This window comes from Leptopilina heterotoma, unplaced genomic scaffold (genome assembly GCF_015476425.1).
Source record: "Leptopilina heterotoma isolate Lh14 unplaced genomic scaffold, ASM1547642v1 Lhet_180, whole genome shotgun sequence".
NCBI lineage: Eukaryota > Metazoa > Arthropoda > Insecta > Hymenoptera > Figitidae > Leptopilina > Leptopilina heterotoma.
The window spans coordinates 57,812-81,723 of NW_025110897.1; the positions used below are offsets into that span (position 1 = coordinate 57,812).

General features: G+C 38.0%; 2 protein-coding genes across 2 annotated transcripts in view; both read left to right on the forward strand.

Moving 5' to 3' along the window:
* Nucleotides 1–18,526: 18,526 nt before the first annotated feature.
* Nucleotides 18,527–23,912, forward strand: part of LOC122500020 — a 37,478-nt gene continuing 32,092 nt past the window's right edge. The window contains exon 1 of the mRNA XM_043608697.1: nt 18,527–20,134. Coding sequence (XP_043464632.1) covers nt 18,577–20,037 — 1,461 coding nt within the window. The 5' untranslated portion in view covers nt 18,527–18,576 and the 3' untranslated portion in view covers nt 20,038–20,134. The remainder of the gene's footprint in view (nt 20,135–23,912) is intronic.
* LOC122499980 lies at nt 20,715–21,032 on the forward strand. Its single transcript, XM_043608604.1, has one exon. It carries the CDS (start codon nt 20,715–20,717, stop codon nt 21,030–21,032), a length of 318 nt encoding a protein of 105 aa, XP_043464539.1.

The window sequence follows — 23,912 nt, forward strand, 5'->3', positions numbered from 1 at the left end:
TTATAAATCCATTTTTGCAATAGTGGGAGGCTGCGTAAAGTTGGCCCCTCATTATGAAAAAACCTATTTTTTACCATTTAATCACCAGAACTATTTTTAAAAACTATCAGGAACTCTACAATAGTAGAGGAAGCCTGGCCTCTAAAGAAAATTTAATTTTTTTGAAAGTGGGGGGACAAATTCACATACATGCCTACAGTGTATAATTTTTAATCTATTTGAGTGTTCTTTAGTTTAAATTAAAGGGTCTACGCCGTAGAACAGTTTTAAAAAGTTAATTCTAAAAAAAATCCCACAGTGATGCTTGCAAGTGATTTTTGAAAATGTTTTGAAACTCATTTAACACATCAGGCCCATTTCAGGACTATTTGTAAAATCTTCTCTATACTATAAGGTATAAATAAATTTATAAAAAATTTTTTAAAATACGGTCCAAAGTTGTAAAAAAATTACTTTGTTTATAAAAAAAAATTTTTAATAAAAAATTAAAAAAAAAATTTTGTTTTCATTTTTTAAAAGTCGAAAGATAACTAAAACTTTCAATCTTTGACAACTTTTCCCTAAACTCAATATTTTCAGACTTATAAGCGACTGAATAATATAGGTCTACAATTAAAAGTACAAAATTTCAAAAATTCATAACTCGAAAATTTGGACAATTAACCCGTTGACTGTCGCTGACGCATATATGCGCAAAACTAAGACTGGCCAAAAGTGTTCATGACGCATATGTGCGAAACTTAAAAAAGGTGATTAAAAACTTCTTAAATGTTCCTGAAACCGGTTACTCGGGGGTTTTCGAGGTCGCTGATTACGAATATGACATTCATTTTCCAAAATTCAAAATGGCGGATCTAATATGGCGGACAACAAAATAAAAAATATGATCAGATTGACTTGAAACTGAATAATTGGGGGTTTTTGAGGTCGCTGATTACAAATTAGGGTGTATCGAAAAACCATTTTTTTCGATACTGATATCGGCTCGTACTGGAAAATGTGCTGCTAGTATACGTGTTGAACGGTGTAAAATATGATTTATCTGCGACTTGATCTTCAGGGTCCTCATTGTCCTTGAAAATTAACCCCTTGGCTGTCAACGAGATTTCCACTGTTTGGCCCAAAAGTGTGTTGAAAAAATTTTTAATGGATTTTTATGAAACTTTGTACCCTAAGGTTTCTGGGGTCGCTGATTACGAATCTGACATCAGTTTTTCGAAATTCAAAATGTCGGATCCAAGATGGCGGAAATTTTTTCAAAATTCGTCAAATTTTATTAAAACTTGTTACTCGGGGGTTTTAAGGGTCACTGATTACGAATCTAACATTAGTTTCCCAAAATTCAAAATGGCGGATCCAATATGGCGGACAACGAAATAAAAAATTGATCAGATTGGCTTGAAACTGAATACTTGGGGATTTTCAGGGTCGCTGATTACGAATCTGAAATCAGTTTTTCAAAATTCAAAATATCTGGTTCAATATGACGAAAATTTTTTTAACATTTATTAAATTTGTTTGAAACTGGTTAATCTGACATCAGTATTATAATTTTTGGTGAAATCAAATTTCGATAAATACCCTGAAAAACTAATGTCAGATTCGTAATCAGCGACCCTTAAAACCCCCGAGTAACAAATTTCAAGCAAATTCGACGAATTTTGAAAAAATTTCTGCCATTTTGGATCCGCCATTTTGAATTTCGAAAAACTGATGTCAGATTCGTAATCAGCGACCCCAAAAACCCCCGAGCACTACGTTTCAAGTCAAGCTGACAAATTTTTTATTTTGTTGTCCGCCATATTGGATCCGCCATTTTGAATTTTGGAAAACGAATATCATATTCGTAATCAGCGACCTCGAAAACCCCCGAGTAACCGGTTTCAGGAACATTCAAGAAGTTTTTAATCACTTTTTTTAAGTTGCGCATATATGCGTCATGAACCACTTTTGGCCAGTTTAGTTTTGCGCATATATGCGCATATATGCGATGAAGAGGCCCATGTAGGTATACGATGGCACTAAAGGTAAGTCTGAACAACTATTAATGCCTGGTAACCATTTAGAAGTATCCCAGCCCGCGTTAAATAACAGAATAAATTACACAGGTCAATAGAAAAAGACTTACTTTTTTTATAAGATATCGGAATGGTTTCCGATGTATTTTTGGACGCTGAACACGATCCCGAATTCCAAAATTGCCCATCACGTCAGGATTTTGAGAAAAGTGGGGGTTAAGACCCCAAAAACGCTTTTTTGAGGATTTTCAACATTTTTTTCTCTTTAACCTGACGTGCTAGAGACTTCCAAAAGGTCTTAAATTAAAGCTTGTAATGTGCACTACAAGACTCATATCCATAAAATAACAAAAATTAAGATTTCTTTCAAAAAATGGGGTTGAAGACACTAAAAAATGTGTGTTTTTGGATTGCTTTAATAGACTTCTTGCAATTGCTTGAATTCGATTGAAAATGGTTACTTAGTGTTTTTGGGGTCACTGATTACGAATCCGATATTAGTTTTCAAAAATTCAAAATGGCGAATTCGTAATCAGCGACCTCAAAAACCCTGGAGTAACAAACTATCAAGCGAATCCAAGCAATTATTAATTTTTACTTCTGCCATCTTGGTTTCGCCATTTTAAATTTTTTAAAACTAATTTCGGATTCGTAATCAACGACACCAAAAACCCCGAGTAACAATTTTCAAGCGAATCCAAGCAATTGCATTAAGTCTATTAAAGCGATCCAAAAACACACCTTTTTGTGTCTTCAACTCCATTTTTTTAAAAAGCTTTAAATTTTATTTATTTTATGGATATGGGTCTTGTAGTGCACACTACAAGCTTTAATTTAAGACCTTGTGGATGTCTCTAGCACGTCAGGTTAAAGAGAAAAAAAATGTTGAAAATCCTCAAAAAAAGCGTTTTTGGGGTCTTTACCCACACTTTTCTCAAAATCCTGACGTGATGGGCAATTTTGGAATTCGGAATCGTGTTCAGCGTCCAAAAATACATCGGAAACCATTCCGATATCTCATAAAAAAAGTAAGTCTTTTTTGTTGACCTGTGTTATCAAAATCAGCCTATAATTTGCTTTAGTGTGGCACTCAGCTTTTTTCCAGTAAAGGAAAAAACTCAGGACTTACCACGTGAAGGTGTTTCTTATGAAACCGTCCCTTCTTTCTGCACCAGTTACAGCTTTAGATGCTTTTGTGACTAGCTGAACTGTTCTTTCTACTGCTTAAGTGTGGCAAGGAAAGTGAGGCAAATTGTTTTCGACGAAGAATGGATCATCAATGGCGTTTTCTAGATCATTGTCTGTAAAGCGACGCAGCACTGAAGGAAAAGTTACTTTTAGCTTTTTCCACTCTATTAGATCAGTCTAGTCATCTGCCTTAAAATTTATTTTTTGCGGGAGGTACTCTCTTATAGTGTTGTTCTGAATTACCTGTCGTGCTTCCTTTAACATATTTAGGGATGATTGCCTGAGTGTCTTGCGACTGTCATGAAGCATAGTTACCAGTAAGTTTTCTGGATGCAGAGCATAGGCATTTCTTTCTATTACGGGATCAATTATGTCTCTCATTTTCATTGGTAAGTATCGAGAGAGCTGTATCTCTTTCCACACATGTAAGCTGGAATAGTAAAATTTAACTCTACTTTAACAGAAAACCAAACTTGTGCATAAACCTTCAGTATGAATTCTGTTAAATTTTGTAGGTTTTTTGAGGGCTTTTCTGTGGTAACATACAAACGGAGAATTCGGCAAGCTGCTGTGAGCCACCTTGCGTGGATTAGAGGACCAGGTTTCATCTAAGCAAGAGAGTCTGATACTTTTCCCGAAGACACTGATTGACACATATTGTAAAGGTACAGCTGATAATTGCTCAGAAGATGTCCATCAACATTAGGAAGATCTGATCTTATTACTCTAAATTTAACTACAGGCATACTTTCACAGTTCTTCAATTGAATTCCAATAGGACCAGAAAAACACTTCGGACCCACTGTTTTTCCATCTAACTGACAAGTAACACTACCCAAGTGTCATATGCCGATTTTTTTGAAACTTGGTTTTACTACTAAAACTTAAAAAAATATTTGACACGTATTTCTTTATATCGGCTCGTTTTGAGTTTTAAGGGTAGAAAACACCCTTTTAATTTTTAAGGGATGAAATCAGTTTCTCAGAAAATACTCTTTAGATTTCAATGACACTTGTTACTCGGGGGTTTTCGGGGTCGCTGATTACGAAAATGAAGTCAGATTTTAAAAATTCAAAATGGCGGATCTAATATTGCGGTTATTAAAGTTAAAAATCAATCAGATTTGCTTGAAAATCGCCACTTGAGGGTTTTCGAGGTCGCTGATTACTATTCTAATGTCACTTACTTTATTCTTTGATTACTGACAAAAGTTGAAGTTTATCTTTTCTTTTTTTTTGTTTCAATTATACTGCACAAGTTTGCTAGTTTGCTTTTCTCATCGATTAAAGAATTTCGTCTTTGGTCAGTGTTTAGAAAAATCTCTGTAAGTTTAAAATGTTCACGATTATTACAAACAGTTTTGATAGAATAGAATATAATATTGATTCATTCAGCACAAATAATAAAAAATCTCCTGCAAAGTATCAATAATTTAATTGAGAAATCCATAAATACAAAAATAGCAATAATTGATCTGTATGATATTTAATGCTACAATAATAGAAGTGTGTATCCCGCTACAATCATTCCTGATTCTGAAATTGATATTAATTGAGAATGTTTTAAAATTGATGTAATAAATTGAAAATTGTCGTAGATATTAAATAAAAAATGCTGTAGAATTTTAGCGTTTGGGTAAGGCTGACATGGGCGAATTTCCCTTTTTTACGGTTCGAAGAATTCTCGTCAAATTTGTTCACAGAAAGATGCTGTGAAACTCTTAAAAGGGCAGATTGAAATTTTTGTACTTAAGGGTGTCCGGTTGACCCGCGAGAATTTAGAAAAAATTAAAATTAACCCTTATGGGGAACTGCATCGGGAACCAACGCAACCTTCAATGCTGCGGTATCGTCGTTGAGCGGGGCACAGTGGGCCAGGATCGTTGAATTTTGACCAAAAATGCAATTTTTTAACTTTCAAATATGCACTAAAGAATTTATCCACAGTATTTAATAGTAAATAAGGAATTTATTGCATAAAGGATTTGTTAAATAATAATAAATTGTGTCTACTAGAACTATTTAAAGTTTAACATTTAAGATAAAATAATAAAATGTTTTTGATTGAAATACTTAATATATTTAGAAATAAATAAATTATTTTTTTATAAGTACTTATTTTTTCTCATCAACAGATATATTGAAGTAAAAAAATTAATAGTTACTTTAAAAAAATAAAATTTATTAAAATGTAGCTCCATTGAAGTTAACAAATAGTGGATTTTTCAATAGAGTGCCGACTTTCAGTTAGTCGAGCTCCTCCGTTCCGCATAATATTTAGAAAAACAAGTTATAGAACGATTACTTAGCATGTCTACTTTGACGCCAATATGTGCCATTTTGCGCCTTTTCATATTTTTTCAACACAACAAGAATATTGCAATAAACATATAAATATATGCAATAAATATATAAAGACAATTTTCCAAATTAATCAATTATGATGAACAGTGGTATTTAACGGTTTTTTGTGTCGCTGATTACGAATCTGATGTCAGATTTCAAAAATTCAAAATGGCGGATCAAATATGGCGGACATAAAAATTTTAAAATCAATAAATTTGAATTAAACATAGGTATCTATGGGTTTTTTGCATAGAGTTATTAGAATAGAGTGCGCGAGTTATACCTTTTACCGTGAGAGGCATTCTTAGGCGCATAGAAAGAGACAAAAGCATGAAAGTAGACCCCTTATCTTACCTTGTTTAAGGGCGCATGTGCAAGAATAAAAGTTTCTGGTTAGGTTTTTGTCTAAAAAGATCGCATGAAAAATCGTTTTAAATATAATAAAATTAAATGTAAAATAAATATTTTATAATAAATAGGGTAGTGTGGGATTAAAAAGTCATGTTGAAAAAAGCTATTTGGCTGTTATTTGAAGTTAAGACGCAACTTTTGATTCTAGTTTGGATTTCGTATCGATAATATTATAGTAATTGGAATTTTTAATTTTGAGCTGCTTATTTCGATGAGTATAAATTGAAAGCAGGTAAACTTAACATAAAATACCATTTTTCCTGCTAAAAATGTTTTTAAATTATTTATTTGTCACGTAAATAAAAGAAAAATATAATTGCCAGCAAGCAACAGTTGTTTTGATGCATCAGCTGTTTCACTATCGCGCATGCGTTATTAGAGAAAAAAAGAAAAGGGGTCTACTTTTCGTATGGCTGTCTCCGTCTATGCGCCTAAGAAACATTTTGGTCGCTTGCGCACTCTATTGTAATAACTCTATGGTTTTTTGGGTCGCTGATTACGAATCTGATGTCAGATTTCAAAAAATCAAAATGCCGGTTATAAAATTTTTTAAATTAATTAATTTTAATGAAACATAGGTATGTAGAGGTTTTTCGGGTTGCTGATTACGAAACTGTTGTCAGATTTTAAAAATGTAAAAATGAGCACTGTGTTTCTGAAATCAGATTTAGATATAAAATGGAGTGTTTACTTGATCCATGGAAATAAAAGCAGATTCTCCAATAGGACTACATGCGCACCTGATATACCCACGCGATAAACTATATACCTATAAGTAAGCATCATTTGTAAAAAAAAACCAAAAAAACTAAAAAAAATTTTAAAATATAAAAAAAATACAAAATGGGATCTTTACCTATAACCTCCTCGTGGTAGATCCTGGAAACTAAAGTGCGTTTTATTTTTGTAGACTAATAACAGGAAATTTTTTTTTATTTTCTGAATTGTATAGACACTAGTTTTGTAATCACCAAACTTAAAATCTCCAAAGCAAAAAATTATAAGCGAATCTCACCCAATCTAAAATCCACTTTAATTATTACATCAGATTCGTAATCAGCGACCTAAAAAACCCCTAGGTACAAAGTTTCATAAAAAACGATTAATTTTAAAAATTGTATGTCTGCCATTTTGGATCCGCCATTTTAAATTTTTGAAATCTGACATCAGATTCGTAATCAGCGACCCAAAAAACCCATAGATACCTATGTTTAATTTAAATTTATTGATTTTAAAATTTTATGTCCGTCATATTGAATCCGCCATTTTGAATTTTTGAAATCTGACTTTAGATTCGTAATCAGCGACCTAAAAAACCTTTAGATACTTATGCTTCATTAAAATTGATTCATATAAAAAAATTTATGTCCGCCATTTTGGATCCGCCATTTTGAATTTTTGAAATCTGACTTCAGATTCGTAATCAGCGACCCCAAAAACTGTAGGTAGCATACTTGTTATTCGTAAATATCTTGCTTTTTTAAATAATGATTTTTGGCCAAAAATCAACAATTCTGGACCACTGTGCGGGGGGGGGTTGGTACATGGCAGTGAGGCGGACGATGGGGGCCTTTGAGCTGACATCGTGGTTAGGAGAGAATTGGCAGGCAGGCGGTGGGGGACCCAGGGCGGCTGGAGATTAGCTTCCTTCCTTCCTTCCTTCTCCTTCTGGCTGCTGGTCGAGGCTCGTACGAAGGAAAGATGGGAAATAGGTGTAAGGAGAAAAATTAAGCAGACTTGCGTGAAATTCAAGTTAGCTTTTATTAATGCCCAAATCTTAGGAGACATAAGTCTTATTTAACATAAAATCATTTAATATAATTAACATGAGTCAGAAATCTTACTGGACATAACACACATTAGTTATAATTTCCATTTGAAATACTTTGTAGTTAACATAAAATATACTTGACATAAATTCTTTTTGACATAAAGTTTACATACCATAAACTTAATTTAACATAAATCATATTTGACGTAAAAATCAGTTGTCAAAAATTTTGTTTTAACTAAATTTTATATTACAGAAGTGTTACTTTATATAAAATATAATTGACATATGTTTTCTTTAAAATAACAAAAATTTGACATCAATTCTAATAAAAATAATTTATATTTGACATAAGTTTCATGAAAAATAAATAGCATTTGACATAATTTGTTCTTGGCATAAAACTTACTAGAAATACTTCTAATTTATTAGATTTCATACTTAATATAATTTCAGTATAACATACATGTTACTGAATATAAGTTTCATTTAGTATAAAATTTATTTGTCATAATTTTCAAATGAAATAAGTTTTATTTGACATAAGTTTTATAAATGATAATTTTCACTTTATATAATTCTCACTTATAATAGAATTTATTTGACATAAATCTTATTTGTCACAAAACTTACTTCTTATAATTTTAATTTCATATAATTTTCACTAGATATAGCTTCCATTTAGTCTAAAACATATTTGACATAAATTTTAATTGAAATAATTGTTATTAGGTATAAGTTTGATTAAAGACAAATTTCATTTGACATAAATCATACTTAACATAGAACGCGCTAGACATATGTCTCATTTGTCATAATACATACTTTTTATAATTTTAATTTAAAATAATTGTTACCGAACATAAGTTTCATTTAGTATAAAACTTATTTACCATACATTTTATTTAATATTAAATTTTCTAGTCATAGTTTTTACTTAACATATAACACATTTTATATAAAGTTCATATTACATAAAAATCACCTGTTATATATTCTACTTTACAGAAATTTGGTTTCACATAAGTCTCAATAAATATAAATATAATTTGTCATAATTCCTCATTGACATAAATTTCTTTCTATATAATTCTTATTTGGCATAAAATTCAATTAATATAATTGTTATTAAACATAAAACTCAATTAACATAATTCTAATTAGACATATATTTTTGTAAACATAAAACTTAGTTGTCTTAAATTTAACTTAACCTAAATTGCATTTAATATAATATTTACTTACCAAAAATATAATTTGTCATAAATCTAAAATGCCATATTTTTCACTTGACATAAAAGTTTATTGCCCTAAATTAAATTTGTTATAAAATTCTATTGTTATAATTTTTATTTAACATAAAAATTATATAATATAAGGTGTATTTAGCATAAATTTTACTAGGTATAATTCTTATTTGACATAAACACATTTTACAGAATTCTCACTTGATGTAAAACTCATCTGTCACAAGTCTCATTTGACATAAAATTTATCAAATATAATTTTCATCTGTCAAAAAATTTATTTGACATAGGTTTCATTTGATATAAAAACCATTTACTATAAATTTTATAAGACATAAACTTTATTTAATATAAATTGTCTTTTAATAAATGTTATATTTTATAAATTTTAAATAATATAATTTTTATGTTTCATAAGTGTTTGTAAACATAACTTGCCTTTAACAGAAGTAACATAAAGCATAACTTTTAAATATAATAAGTATTTATTGAACTATATTCTTTTTGATATAAATCCCATTTGACATAAAATGGCGGAACTAAGAAATTTTGACTTTACATACCCATCCATGAGATATTGGGTTATAGTTTGAATACGTCGGTAAAGTAGAGTAGGTGTCTCTGTTTTCCAATTCTTCATTGCCAAAATATAATAGCGCCAAAATTTGAATTCTAAAATAATAAATCTTTTTTTCTTATTAGCCAAAGAAAACAATATTTATAATTTATGACCATCAATATTTATTTTATTTTATTTATATTATTAAAAATGTTTAGTAATGATAAAATAATTCAGTAACAATAAAAGTGATAAAATACATCTCTATTTTAATACTAAAGCCTTTCGAAGCCTTTTGTTCTTAAATGTTTTAAATATCAAAATTAATTAAATTCGAATTTAATGCTTTCAAGATTAAAAGTTAACAAAATTAATTTAAAGAAAATGAATTGAAAATAAGAATTATAATTTTCTTTGTAACTTTAAATTAACATTCTAAAATATAAAAATAAATAATTTGAAATTGTTGTAGAAAAATTAATTTTCATTATACTGAAAGTAATTTTTGAAATAAGTATTGAAAAAAAGTTTAAAAATTGCATTTTTGTCGAAAGTGACAGATAATATAGTGGCGAGCACACAGACAAATTGGATCTAAGTGTCAGTGGTCAAGAAGGTGGCGCCAAATCTAGCTTGTGGCCGAAGCTGAACTAAAAAAATATCTCAAACTCAAATTACTCCAATTTCATTCTTTAATAATATAATTTAATGTCGTTAATGGTATTTGTTTTATAAAAAAACAATGCTTTTAATTTATATTTATGTCTTCATCTATGTAAAATAGAAAAAATAACTCAGAATTTTTAAATAATTTTAGTTTCAAAAAGCTGAAATTTTAACTAATTCAGATAATAAAATAAATAATAAATTCATAAAATTTCAAATAGAATTTGAGATGAATTTAATTAAAATTGTATTGGATAAAATTGAATTCCTCTACAAAATTTTATAAAAAGTTTTGAAACTAATTATATTTTTCCAAAGAATTTTATTACATATTTATAAAAATATGTGACTTCTTGGCAAACATTTTATTTTTATGAACAACAAAATTTTTTCCAAAAAGTTATTATACAAAAACTTAAAAATACGTTTTAATCTGGGTGGCCGCTGAACCGGGAAAAGATAGTAAATTTTTATTTTGACCGTGAATTTTGAAATTATTTTTTAAAAACAATTATTTTTTTTATGCCACTAATCATTTTTTGCGCAAAAATAGAAATAATTACTTTAAAACTTATTAACTATTTTTTCATTAATAAAGAGTGAATGATCTTCCAAAAAATCGTTTAAGAATAAGAATAACTAAAAATCATATTAAAATATCAAGTAAAAAAGCAAGATCCTATTACGGTGAATGCAATAGTATAATAGATAGATTATGATAAGTAAATATTCAGCTGCCCTCTTATGTAAGCTGATAATAGATTCGGTCGGATTTTTATAGACAATAATGACACTCACAAATATAGTAAATATACTATTTATAAAATTGTTTAAACCGCTTATAAAAAGCCCTTAAAAAACTAGCCAAAATATAGCCGGGAAAAAATTGTGAATTTTTTTTATGAAAAAAATGGCCACCCTGGTTTTTATAATTCGAATATTGCCACATATTCATTGAATGAATCTGTATTAAAATTGATTATATTCTCGAGTAATTCTAGTGCAGTTGGTCTATTGTCCTGTTGCAGATTTCGCCATTGATGAATTATGTATTCGTTCCTCATAAGGATTATTTTCTTTTGCGGTCTAGTAACCCTATTGCCTTTCAACAAAGACGCAAAGTCTAACAATAATCCCTGTTGGAATTCTCCTAGTTTTTCTGAAACAATGATAAGAAATATGAATAATAATAATAATAAGAAGAATAATAATAATAATAATAATAATAATGCCTTTCAAAGACCAAGAGCCGCAACATCCAAATGTGGAAACTCCACAGCGGACGAAGAGTGTTATTGCAACCCGGGATAGCGCGGCTGCAGACACAAATAAGACGAAAAAGGTTAGTAAGCGCCCTAGGGAAAGAGTAAGCCCGGATGTGAGTCCACATCAAGCGACTCAACGTGAAAAGAGGATTAAGCGAAAGGATGCTCCACAGCTTAATCCTGAGTCGCTAGTTAAAGCAAAAGAGTCACCCTCAAGTAGTCCTAGTAAGACGTATGCCAAGACCGTCTGGAAAGACGGAGCGGACAATGAGGACGGCTTTAAGGTTGTTGGAAAGAGAAGAGAACGGGCTCCAAGAAAAACGCCATTAGGCGAGAAAAAAGAGCTCTTAAAACACTCTTTGAAGCTTAGAACCACGGAAGCGGTAAAAATCACGGCAAGAGACCCAAAATCTTATGAGGGTATCTTGCCGCTGATAAAATCAAAGGTTAAACCTGAAGATACAGGTACCGTGATCCAAAAAATCAGGAGAACTTTTAAACAGGAGGTTCTCCTGATAGTGAAAAAGGGTGGAGAGACCTTAAAATTTGCGGACAGTCTGTCCTCGGCCCTGCATGGCGTGGCTGAGGTCATACCTCTAGTAAATAAGAGGTCTCTAGAAATCAAAGACCTGGATGAAGCCACTACAGAGAGTGAGGTGACTTCAGCATTGAAGGAAAAGCTGGGAAAATCCGACCTGATTATGAAGTGCAAATTATTGCCGCGCTACAGAGGAACTAAGGTTGCTCTAATCCGCTTAGCAGAAACAGAAAGTGACATTCTGCTTAAACTTGGCCGAATCAAAATCGGCTGGATAAATGCTCCAATTCGCGAGCATGTTGAAGTAGCAAGGTGCCAAAAGTGCCTATGTTACGGACACAGAACCCTATCCTGCAAAGGCCCCGACAGAAGTAAAAACTGTCGGAGATGCGGCGGAGAGGGCCACCTCGCGAAGAGCTGTAACGTCAAGCCGAAGTGCCTTACTTGCTTGGACCTAGGGAAGCCGGAAACGGATCATGAGTCCGAAAAGAGAGCCTGCCCGGTTTACAGGGAAGAACTGCAAAAGATTAAAAGGGCAAATCCTTAAAATTTTTGCAGGTCAACCTGCATACAAGTAAGGATGCACAGCTGCTCCTAATACAAACAGCAAGGGAAAATGAGGTCGATATCCTGTTCTGCAGTGAGCAGTATCAAGGAAGTGACCTCGCCCCTTGGTATCAGGATAAGGCGAAGAGAGACGCCATAGAGCTGTGCAACTCGAAATTGTGGGTTGACAAGTTTCTGGAGACGAGCAGTGGGTTCGTGTGGATAGAGGTGGCTAATATACGTATGTATAGCTGCTACTTCTCACCCAACGACCCACTGACAAACTTCGAAGTCAATATCGAAGACCTAGAAGCGAGCCTCACAGAATCCAGGCTGGATGTCATCATCACTGGTGATTTTAACGCAAAGTCGCCAGAGTGGGGTGAGACGAGACTCGACAAGAGAGGAATTCGTATTGGAGAAATGATCTCCAGAAACGACTTATTGGCAGTAAACCGAGGTAATACATGGACTTTTAGACGAGGTGCGATCGGATCAATTATAGATCTAACAATCGCATCGTCTAAACTATTTAGCCGCATAACCGACTGGCGGGTCTCTGAGGAATATACCGCAAGTGACCAACAGTACATTGAGTTCTCAGTCTCGATGGGAGACACACGAGAAGGAAAAAGACAGGATGCTCCTAGTCGCAAAACCTCCTCGTGGAATATGAAGAGACTCGACAAGGAAAAGTTCGGCCGGTCCCAAAGAGAAGCCCTTTTAATTGAGGACTTGGGCTGGGTGAAGAGGCCGAGCAGTCTGGATGGGGAGGTGCGAGCGGTGAGGAACATGATAGTCACCGCTTGCAATGCGTCAATGCCACGCAAAGGCGCCACTCCCGTAAGAAAATCCTTGCACTGGTGGTCAGAGGAGCTAGCCTCCTTGAGAAAGGAATGCCTCAAAGCAAGAAGGACATATACCCGATCTAAGGGAGATCCCTTGCTGAAAGAGGCTTTCAAGGAGGCGAAAAAGGACCTCAAGAAAGAGATCCGTAAGTCGCGACGCCGTAGCTGGAAGGACCTAATCGAGGAAGTCGATAAGGACCCATGGGGTCTGGCTTTTAAAATCGTGTCTAAGAAATTAGTGACGAGGCAAAAGATCCCCGGCCTGGACAATCCCGATTGGGTCAGAAAGATAATAAGTTCTTTGTTTCCTCCTGCAGAACCATACCTTAGAAGGGACTGGAGTTCTTGCAAAGTCGAAGAGGAAGAACTCTTCACACTTAGTGAACTGCAAAAAGCAGGAAAAAGATTAAAAACAGGCAAGGCGCCTGGAATCGATGGGATAAGTAACGAGATCCTAAAGTTGGTAATCGACACTTCACCCCAGATTCTGCTTCGATGCTTCAATCTTTGCCTTGAGAGAGGAGAGTTCTTCCGCGACTGGAAGCGACAGAGGTTAGTCCTCCTAAGAAAAGGTGAAAAACCTCTAGATAAGGTTTCATCGTACAGGCCTATATGCCTGTTGGATACGATGGGTAAACTTCTAAAGGATATGGTTCTGCAGAGAATGCAAAGCCACTTGACCGGAGAGAATAGTCTATCAGATCACCAATTCGGTTTCCGTAAAGGCAAGTCCACAGTTGATGCCATCCAGGCAGTTGTGGACATAGCCAAAGCAGGAAAAAACAAATTGGGACCTAGGAAAAAGAAGAGCTTCTGCGCGTTGGTAGCAATTGACACACGCAACGCGTTTAATTCCGCAAGATGGAAAGATCTCATCGAGTCGATGAAAAAGAAAAATATGCCGCCCTACTTGTTGCGGATAATAGATAATTATCTTAGCGACAGGTGGGATATATATGAGGGAGACACCTGCACTCTCAGAGAAGAGATGCAGCGTGGGGCTCCTCAAGGCTCGAGGGTGGGTCCATTTGTATGGAATGTATCTTACGATGATTTTCTGCGAATGGATCTGCCCGAAGGTGCGATGATCATCGGCTTTGCGGACGACGCGTTGTTCGTGTGCACTTCCGAGAGTGAGGAGGCTCTTGGGACATTGGTGAACGAATGTCTGCGACTAGCAAAAAGCTGGCTGAATACCAGAGGTCTTGAAATGGCCCTGGAAAAGACCGAGACATTGCTGGTCACAGACAGACGTATTTATGAGCTCCCACGAATCGTGATAGACGGATTCGAGGTCAAGTGGAGTAAACAAATTAAATACCTTGGTGTGGAGTTGGATGGAAGGTTAAACTTCCACCACCACATGGCTACGGCGTCAAATAAGGCGATCGAGTGTGCGGCTAATCTTTCACGGTTAATGCCAAATGTTGGCGGACCCCGTTAACAAAAAAGAAGACTGGTGGCGAGTGTCGCCCATGCTAAAATGCTCTACGCAGCACCAGCATGGGCCCCATCCCTAAGGAGCAAAAGATGTGTTACCATCTGTGAAAAGATACTGTCGGCGCAGAGATCGATAACAACGCGTATCATCTCTGCATATAAGACGGTATCTACGAGTGCTGTGCAGGTCCTTGCAAGTGTCCCGCCAGCAGATCTTTTGGCGAGGGAAAGGGAAGAAATGTTTCTCTTTTCTAAAGAAAGCAGTTCCTTAGATAAGGAAATAAGACCAAGCAAGGGCCTGATCCGCAAAGAAGCGAGGCACAGACTCATAGAAAGATGGCAGGAAAGATGGGATGGTGAGGAAAAAGGTCGATGGACTTATCGCCTTATCCTGGCACTCGCCACCTGGATAAATAGGATACACAGTCAGGTTTCCTATTACTTGACTCAGGCGTTCACAGGTCACGGGTGTTTTAACTCGTACCTGTGTTGCTTTAAATTACGCGAGAACAGGGTATGTGCATATTGCCAGTTCCCTGAGGACAACGCGGAGCACACCCTCTTCTCATGCAAGAAATGGGACTTGGAGAGGCGAGCCATGTTCGAAGGTGTAAACAGTCAAGTTACACCGGAGAACATGGTATCGCTGATGACCCAGTCAGAAGAGAATTGGCGGCAAGTCGAGAACTTCATAATCTCGGTTATGTCGAGGAAGGATCTCGACGGCCGCCAAAAAGCGTAATTTAAACAGCTTTTAATTTTGTACGTTTGTTTTTTATTAATTTATTTTGTGATTTATTTGTCCTTATACATTTATTAATTCTTTGTGTTTTTTATTCATCTTTGTACAGTTTTAGGTTTTCAATATTTTATACGCGTTTATTTTTTCTTTTTTTTATATATCCGTTTGCAATTTTATCTTTTGACTTTTTACACTTTTTAGAATTTGCTTTTTTATTGTTGTGCTGTTAATTCCGCTTTTATATTGAAATAGTTTTGAATTTTTAACTATTAACGCAGGATGACCGCAGAGAAAAGCAGAAGGTCGCATTGGCGACAGAGTTGGAGCGCCACCCTCGAAGGCTAAAGTCTTACGACAGTTCCGAGGGAGGGTAAAGGGCTCCAAAGGAAGGGTTACGGGTTTTAGTGGGTCGGGCTGGTAGTAGGTCGCCAGTTTGTTAAATTTATTATAACATTTATTTATTTTTCTTTTTTTTATATTTCCTTTTGTTTTTTTTATCATACCAACCCCACATAACCTGGGAGTGCGGAATCCAAGGTATCTGTAGGCAGATTTCCCAAAAGTCCCTAAGCAAAAAAAAAATAAATAAATCATAATAATAATAATAATAATAATAATAATAAAAAATTAGTGACAAGGCATAAAACCCCTGGTTTAGATGATCCGATTTGGGTTCTGTAAATCATAAAGGCACTATTTCCCTATGTGGAACCTAGCCCCAGAGAGGACTACACTCACTGCGTAGTACGAGACGAGGAGCTCTTCACGATTAAGGAATTAAAAAAGGTAGCAAGGACGTTAAGAAACGGCAAAGCGCCGGGCAATGATTGGATACCAAGGGAAATCTTAAAAGAGATTGTCGCAGTGGATCCTGAGTTGCTTCTTGACGTCTTTAATACGTGCTTGACAACCGGAGAGTTCTTCGGTGAATGGAAAACGCAGAAGTTAATCCTTCTCAGGAAAGGCGATAAACCTCTGGATAAGGTAACATCGTTCAGACCAATTTGTTTATTGGATACGATGGGCAAATTTCTAGAGGGAATGGTTCTGCAGAGACTTCAGGAAATCCTGATAGGCGAAAATAGCCTATCGGAGAATCAATTTGGCTTTCGTAAAGGCAGTTCAACAGTTGACGCAATACTCACTGTTGTAAACCATGCAAAGAAAGTCAAAGAGGACAAGAAGAAGGGATTCTGCGCGCTTATTTCCATCGAAATACGTAATGCATTTAATTCCGCAAAGTGGGACAATTGCATCAAGGCGATGCGTCGTAAAGGGGTACCAACCTATCTGTTACGAATGATAGATAACTGTCTCAGCGACAGATGGGTTGAATACAAGAGCGATGCATGTCATCTCAAATATGAAATGACATGCGGAGCTCCCCAAGGATCAAAGGTAGGTCCATTCATATGGAACGTCATGTACGATGATTTCCTTAGAATTGAGTTACCTGAAGATACGATAATGGTTGGCTTTGCGGATGATGTCATTATAGTGTGTGGCGCGCGGACTTCTCGGATTCTAGAAATAAGGGTCAACGAAAGCTTGAGACGAGCAAAGCTCTGGTTAGATCTCAACGGCCTACAAATGGCTACAGAGAAGACAGAAGCTTTGCTTGTCACAGGTAAAAGATCCTTTGAGGTCCCGAAGATTCGGATAGGACAGACTGAAGTCTCCTGGGGAAATAGTTTAAAGTACCTGGGAGTGACGTTGGATCGAAAATTAAAGTTCGACCAACATTCTAAGATCACGTCACTGAATGCCGCCGACTGTATGGGGAATCTATCGAGAATGATGCCCAATGTCGGTGGCCTCAGGGAAAAGAAGCGCCGATTAGTGGCGACCGTGGTTCAAGTAAAGCAGCTCTATGCTGCCCTTTTAATGGGCTGAGTCCTTGAAGAACCGCGGCATCTCTGACGAGCTACTCTCCGCACAGGGTGGTTGTGCGCGGAGAGTGGTTTCAGCCTACAGAACGGTTTCAACGAGCGCTGCTCTAGTTCTTGCGAGTCTCCCGCCAGTGGACTTACTGGCGAGGGAAAGACAGGAAGTCTTTCAGCGTAACAAAGATCTAGTTACCTCGCAAGAGCAGAGTAGAAATCTCGCCAAAGCGGCTATCCGCAAAGAGGCGAGATGTAGACTCCTTGAACAATGGCAAGAGAGATGGGATGGGGATCTTAAAAGAAGGTAGACATATCGCCTGATCCCCAACCTCGCCACTTGGCTAGGAAGAAAGCACGGTGAAGTTGGCTACTACCTGACACAAGTGTTGTAAGGTCATGGATGTTTCCGACAGTACCTTCATAGGTTTAAGATTAAGAGAGTAGCAAAGTGCGTCTACTGTGACGCTGCAGTAGATGACGCGGAGCATACTCTCTTTTATTGCGGGCACTGGAGCCGTGATAGAATGGCCATGTTTACGGCAGTTGGCTTTGAAATCAACGTCGACAGCATGGTGTCTACCATGGTTCAGAACGTGGACTCGTGGAGGCATATTGAATCCTTCATTATTAAAGTAATGAAGGAAAAAGATAGAGACGGAAGACGAGGTTGACCGGAGGAATCCAGTGCTCAGCTGTGTGTGAGCGTGGGGGGAGGAAGTCATTTAGTTTTCCTCCCACCCACGCTCCCACATGGCTTGAGTGGGTTAATGGCATAGTTCCGCAGGTGGATTAAGAGTCCCAAATAAGACGGGAGTGGTTTTTAGTGGGTCGACCAGAAGAAGAGCGGTCATCCCCACATAACCTGGAATTCATTACTCAGGTATCTGAATTCGCAGATTTTCCACTTCCGACTACAAAAAAAATAATAATAATAATAATAATCTCCGCCGCTGGTTGTCCACTGCCGAACATCATCGATGTCTTCGATGTGCTGGGAGAAGTGGATGCATATCTACTGCCAGACATGATTGACATCATGGATATGTTCGGTAGACCTTGTCGTGGTGGCGGGGCTTTCAACTAAAGGACAACCAAACAGCAAGAAAAAATGAATTCAAAAAATTCTGAGAAGGTACCCCATGTGAGCAGGCCGGAAACGGGAAATCTCACCATCGGTCCCAGAACCGATGCTCAAGTGCGCGCGGATTGTGGGGGCGCACAATTTCTTGCAGTGCCACGAGTGATCGTGGAAAGGGTAGATCCACAGAACATCGTGGAAAATAAAAAAACGAGGAAAGGAAGCACGTCGAGCCTTCTGAGTGTGTCAAGCTGCAGTAGCGGAAAAACCGTTCATAGCGCTATCCACTCAGAAGTAGACGACGAGGCGATAGAAGAGACTCGCGAGATATGCTTTCGGCTCAGAAAGGAGGAGGCGACTTGTCTCGAAAAAATGGAGTTGGAGGTCGCAAAGATGATAAAATCTTGCGACATTCAGAAGACCGTCAATAGGACGGTAAAGGATGGACTCAAGGTCATCGACGTCCTGCTAAAGGAGGCAAGGGCAAAGCATGCCGCGGCCGATGAGTCGGACGTCGATTTGGCATGCGTTCTGAGCGGTGCGGAATACAACCGCAAGGACCGTAAGAAAGAGAGAGAGCGTTTCTATAGGCGTAATCTCAAAAGCGTCTTAAGAGATGCTCAGAAACGGAAGAGAGAGGGTGACAGTCCAGAAGAGACTCGAACCAAAACCGATAAGAGGAAGAAGGAGAAAGCTCCTCCAATGGAAACGGAAGTACCAGATCCAAAGATTCCTCAATTGGAAAGAATTGGGTCAAAAAGATCCACAGTTCTAATCCGAGTCGGTGAAGGATTGACGTATGCTGACGTTCTGGGTAAGCTTCGCAAAGAGGTCAACCCAGAGGACAGCCATACGAGAATAGTAGCAGCAAAAGCTACAAACAAGGGGGACCTTCTGATTAAGTTCAGAGGAGACTCCGATAAGGACGCTTTCACCGCTGAGGTCACCAAGGCGGTTGGAAGCATGGGTAAGGTGCAGTCATTAGATCGAAGAGTTACACTCGAGATCCGTGATTTGGATTGCCTTACCCAAGAAGATGAGGTGCAACAAGTGTTGTTTGAAGCAATGGGTAAGCCAGTAAACAGGAGAGTGACAGTCTCAGGACCCAACCGCCGAGGGATGAAGCTCGCGGTTGTAGTCACCAACCCGGAAGAGGCGAACAGGTTGGAGAAATTGGGACACGTAATAATTGGTTTTATGTGTTGCCCAATTAAAAAAAGAGTAATGGTCGTCCGGTGTCATCGATGCTTGGGATTCGGTCATATTGGAGCGAAATGCCAGAAGGTGGACAGATCGGCTGCGTGCTTTAAGTGCGGTGAAGCCGGTCACAGATTCTCCAACTGTAAGAAGAGCCCAAGTTGCTTTTTATGCAAAGAAAAGTTTGGCAATAAGGTGTCAACTACCCATATTGCAGGCAGCGGAGGATGCGGAGTCTTCAGGACGGCCCTTGAGGAGGCGAAGAAGACTCTCGCAAGAACTAGAAGCAAATAAAAAGTATTAAAAGGAGCAAGTCGAGAACTTCGTAACCTCGGTTATGTCGAGGAAGAATCTCGACGGCAGCCAACAGGCGTGATTTAAGCAGCTTTTGGTAAGTTTGTTTTTTATTAATTTATTTTGTGATTTATTTGTTCTTATACATTTTTTAATTTGTTTTGTGTTTTTTATTCGTCTTTATACAGTTTTATCTTTTCAACATTATATACGTGTTTACTTTTTTTTCTTTTCTTTTTTATATCCGTTTACAATTTTATCTTTGACTTTTTACACTTCTTTAAAAATTTGTTTTTTATTATTGTTGTGCTGTGAATTCCGCTTGGATTTTGTAATAGTTACAAAAAATTATTTTTTTAACTATGGACGCAGGAGGACCGCAGAAAAAGGGAGAAGGTCGCATTAGCCGAGATTCGCTCTCTTGAAGAAAGCATAAGAGCTTTCGACGGGGATGTCCTTATTGCGGGGGATTTCAATAGTAAGTCCCCCGAGTGGGGAGAGACCCGTCAGGAATCTTGGTCACTGATATGGTCTCTGCGAATAACCTGGTGGTGATGAACCGGGGAAAAGAGCTCACTTTTAGGCGGGGAGCGTCAGGGTCAAATCTTGACCTGACATTTGCAACTCGCCACCTGGCCCGTAGAATCAGAAATTGGAAGGTATTGGATCAGGTGACCATGAGCGACCACCAGTACATTGAGTTTTCAGTCTCCGAGGAGAATATGGGAGGGAACAATTGCCCACAAATGAACAAAAAGAAACCCTCCTGGAACCTTAGGAGACTCGATAGGAAGAAGTTGGCAAAGTCCTTAGTTGAGGCTCGCCTTATTAGGAGACTCAACTGGCATAGGCAGCCAACTTCTGTAAAGGGCATAGTGCGAGAGGCGAGGCAAATAATAGTGGATGCTTGCAACCACTCTATGCCTCGCCGGCACCAAACAAAAGCTAGGAAGGGTGCTCTGTACTGGTGGAGCGATGAATTAGCCCGCTTTTAAGGAAAGTTTTCAATGCAGCGAGAAGGAAATATACCCACTCGAAGGGAGACTTCACGCTGCAAGAAGATTGGCATAAAGCCAGGCGAATCTTCAAGCGGGCTATAAGGAGTAGCCAACGAAAGTGCTGGAAGGACCTAATCGGGAAGACCGAGAATGAACCATGGGGTTTGGCGTTTAAAATTGTTACTAAGAAATTAGTTTCAAAACAAAAAACCCTGGGTCTAGGGAATCCGATTTGGGTCCAAAACATCATAAGAGCGCTGTTTCCCCATGTGGAACCGAGCCCCAGGGAGGACTATACTTGCGTAGTACAGATGGAGGAGCTCTTCACGCTTGAAGAACTAAAAAAGGCGGCAAGGGCGTTGAAAAATGGCAAGGCGCCAGGCAGGGATGGAATACCAAGCGAGATCCTAAAAGAGGTCGTCGCGGTATACCCAGAGTTGCTTCTCAACGTCTTTAATGCGTGTTTAAAAGCCGGAGAGTTCCTCAGTGACTGGAAAGTGCAAAAGTTGGTTCTCTTTAGGAAAGGCGATAAACCCCTGGATAAAGTCTCATCGTTCAGACTAATTTGTTTATTGGACACGATGGGCAAACTTCTAGAGGGGATGGTTTTAGAAAGACTTCAGGGAATCCTGGTAGGCGAAAGTAGCCTATCAAAGAACCAGTTTGGCTTCCGGAAAGGCCGGTCAACAGTTGATGCAATACTTTCTGTTGTGAAACTGGCAAAGGAAGTCAATCAGGGGAAGAGGAAAGGTTTCTGTGCTCTTGTTTCCATCGACATCCGGAATGCGTTTAATTCCGCGAGATGGGACATCTGCATTGAGTCAATGAGACGCAAAGGAGTGCCGACTTATCTGTTGCGAATGATAGACAACTATCTTAGTGACAGATGGGTCGTGTACGAAGGCAATGTGTTCCATCTCAAGGAAGAGATGACCTGCGGGGCACCACAGGGGTCTAAGGTGGGTCCATTCATATGGAACGTCATGTACGACGATCTTCTGAGAATGGAGCTGCCCGAAGACACGATCCTGAAAGCCTTTGCGGATGACGTACTTCTGGTGTGTACAGCGCAGGAAACCAAATTCCTCGAGATAAAACTCGATAAAGGACTGCGACGAGTAGAGCGTTGGTTGTCTCGTCATGGCCTGCAAATGGCCTTAGAGAAGACCGAGGCTCTGCTTGTTACAGTCCGGCGAGTTTTTGAAGCCCCAAAGGTAAAAAAAGGTGGAACTGAAGTCTCATGGGGAAATCAACTTAAGTACCTGGGAGTGACGTTGGACCAAAGGTTAAGCTTCGGTCCTCACGTGAACATCACAGCACTCAAGGCCGCCGAATGTATGGGTAAACTATCTAGGTTAATGCCCAACATTGGTGGTCCCAGGGAAAAGAAGCGGCGCTTGGTGGCGACCGTGGGTCTAGAAAAGCAGCTTTATGCTGCCCCTGTATGGGCTGATGCCCTTAAGACCCACGCCATCTTGGACAGATTGCTCTCTGTGCAGACAGGGAGCACACGAAGAGTAATCTCAGCCTACAGGACGGTGTCTGATTGCGCTGCTCTAGTTCTTGAGAGTACACCGCCAACAGATTTGTTGGCAAAAGAAAGACAGGAAGTCTTTCAGCTCAATAAAGAACGAGTTGTCTCGCAGGAACAACAGAGCGGCGGTAGCCTAAAGATGGCTATCCGCAAATCGGCAAGAATCAGACTAGTCGATAGTTGGCAGGCAAGATGGGATGGGGAATCCAAAGGAAGGTGGACATACCGCCTGATTCTCCACCTCGCCACCTGGTTAGAAAGAAAGCACGGCGAGGTTGGCTATTACCTTACGCAAGCGATGACTGGTCACGGCTGCTTCGGTCAGTACCTTCATAGATTTAAGATCAGAGAAGAGGCGAAATGTGTGTATTGCGGCGCTGAAATAGACGACGCGGAACACACTCTCTTATCCTGCCATGTTTGACGCGGTGAAAACTCAATTCACCGCTGATGACATGGTCTCAACTATGCTCCAAAGCGCGGACTCTTGGCGTCACATCGAGTTCTTCATTACATCGGTAATGAAGACAAAAGATGTGGACGGAAGAAGAAGTTGACCTGGAGTAATCACTGGGGTCGATTCGCGGGAGGGGGAGGAGGAACTAATTCTCGTTCCTCCTCCCACTCCCGCGACTCCCCCCCGGTTGTTAATGAAAAGATTGTTTTTTTTAACAATGGACAGAGAGGAGTAAGAGAGAGGACTTCCACTTGCGAAGTAAAGCCATTAGGTAGTCCCGCAAGTGGAAATAGAGTCCTGGTAAAGGGGAGTTGGTTTTAGTGGGTCGACAGAGCCTTAGGCTAACTTGTTTTAGCTGAAGCTACACTTTGTAGTGGCTCGGAGTTCATCCCCACATAACCTTATGGTACGGGCCATGAGGTATCTGATAATGAACAGATTTCCAACTTCCCTCGTAAAAAATAATAATAATAATAATAATAATAATTTTTTTTTATATATCCGTTCGCAATTTTATCTTTTGACTGTTTACACTTGATTAAACATTTTTTTTATTATTGTTGTGCTGTTAATTCCGCTTTTATATTGAAATAGTTTAAAATTTTTAACTATTAACGCAGGATAACCGCAGAGACAAGCAGAAAGTCGCATTAGCGACAGAGTTGGAGCGCCACCCTCGAAGGCTACAGTCTTACGACAGTTCCGAGGGAGGGTAAAGGGCTCCAAAAGAAGGGTTACGGGTTTTAGTGGGTCGGGCTGGTAGTAGGTCGCCAGTTTGTTAAATTTATTATAACATTTATTTATTTTTCTTTTCTAATATTTCTTTTTGTTTTTTTTATCATACCAACCCCACATAACCTTGGAGTGCGAAATCCAAGGTATCTGT

What these genes read in the sequence shown, in the direction of transcription:
- LOC122499980 (XM_043608604.1), top strand. Translation starts at nt 20,715, where the DNA reads ATGAGCGACCACCAGTACATTGAGTTTTCAGTCTCCGAGGAGAATATG.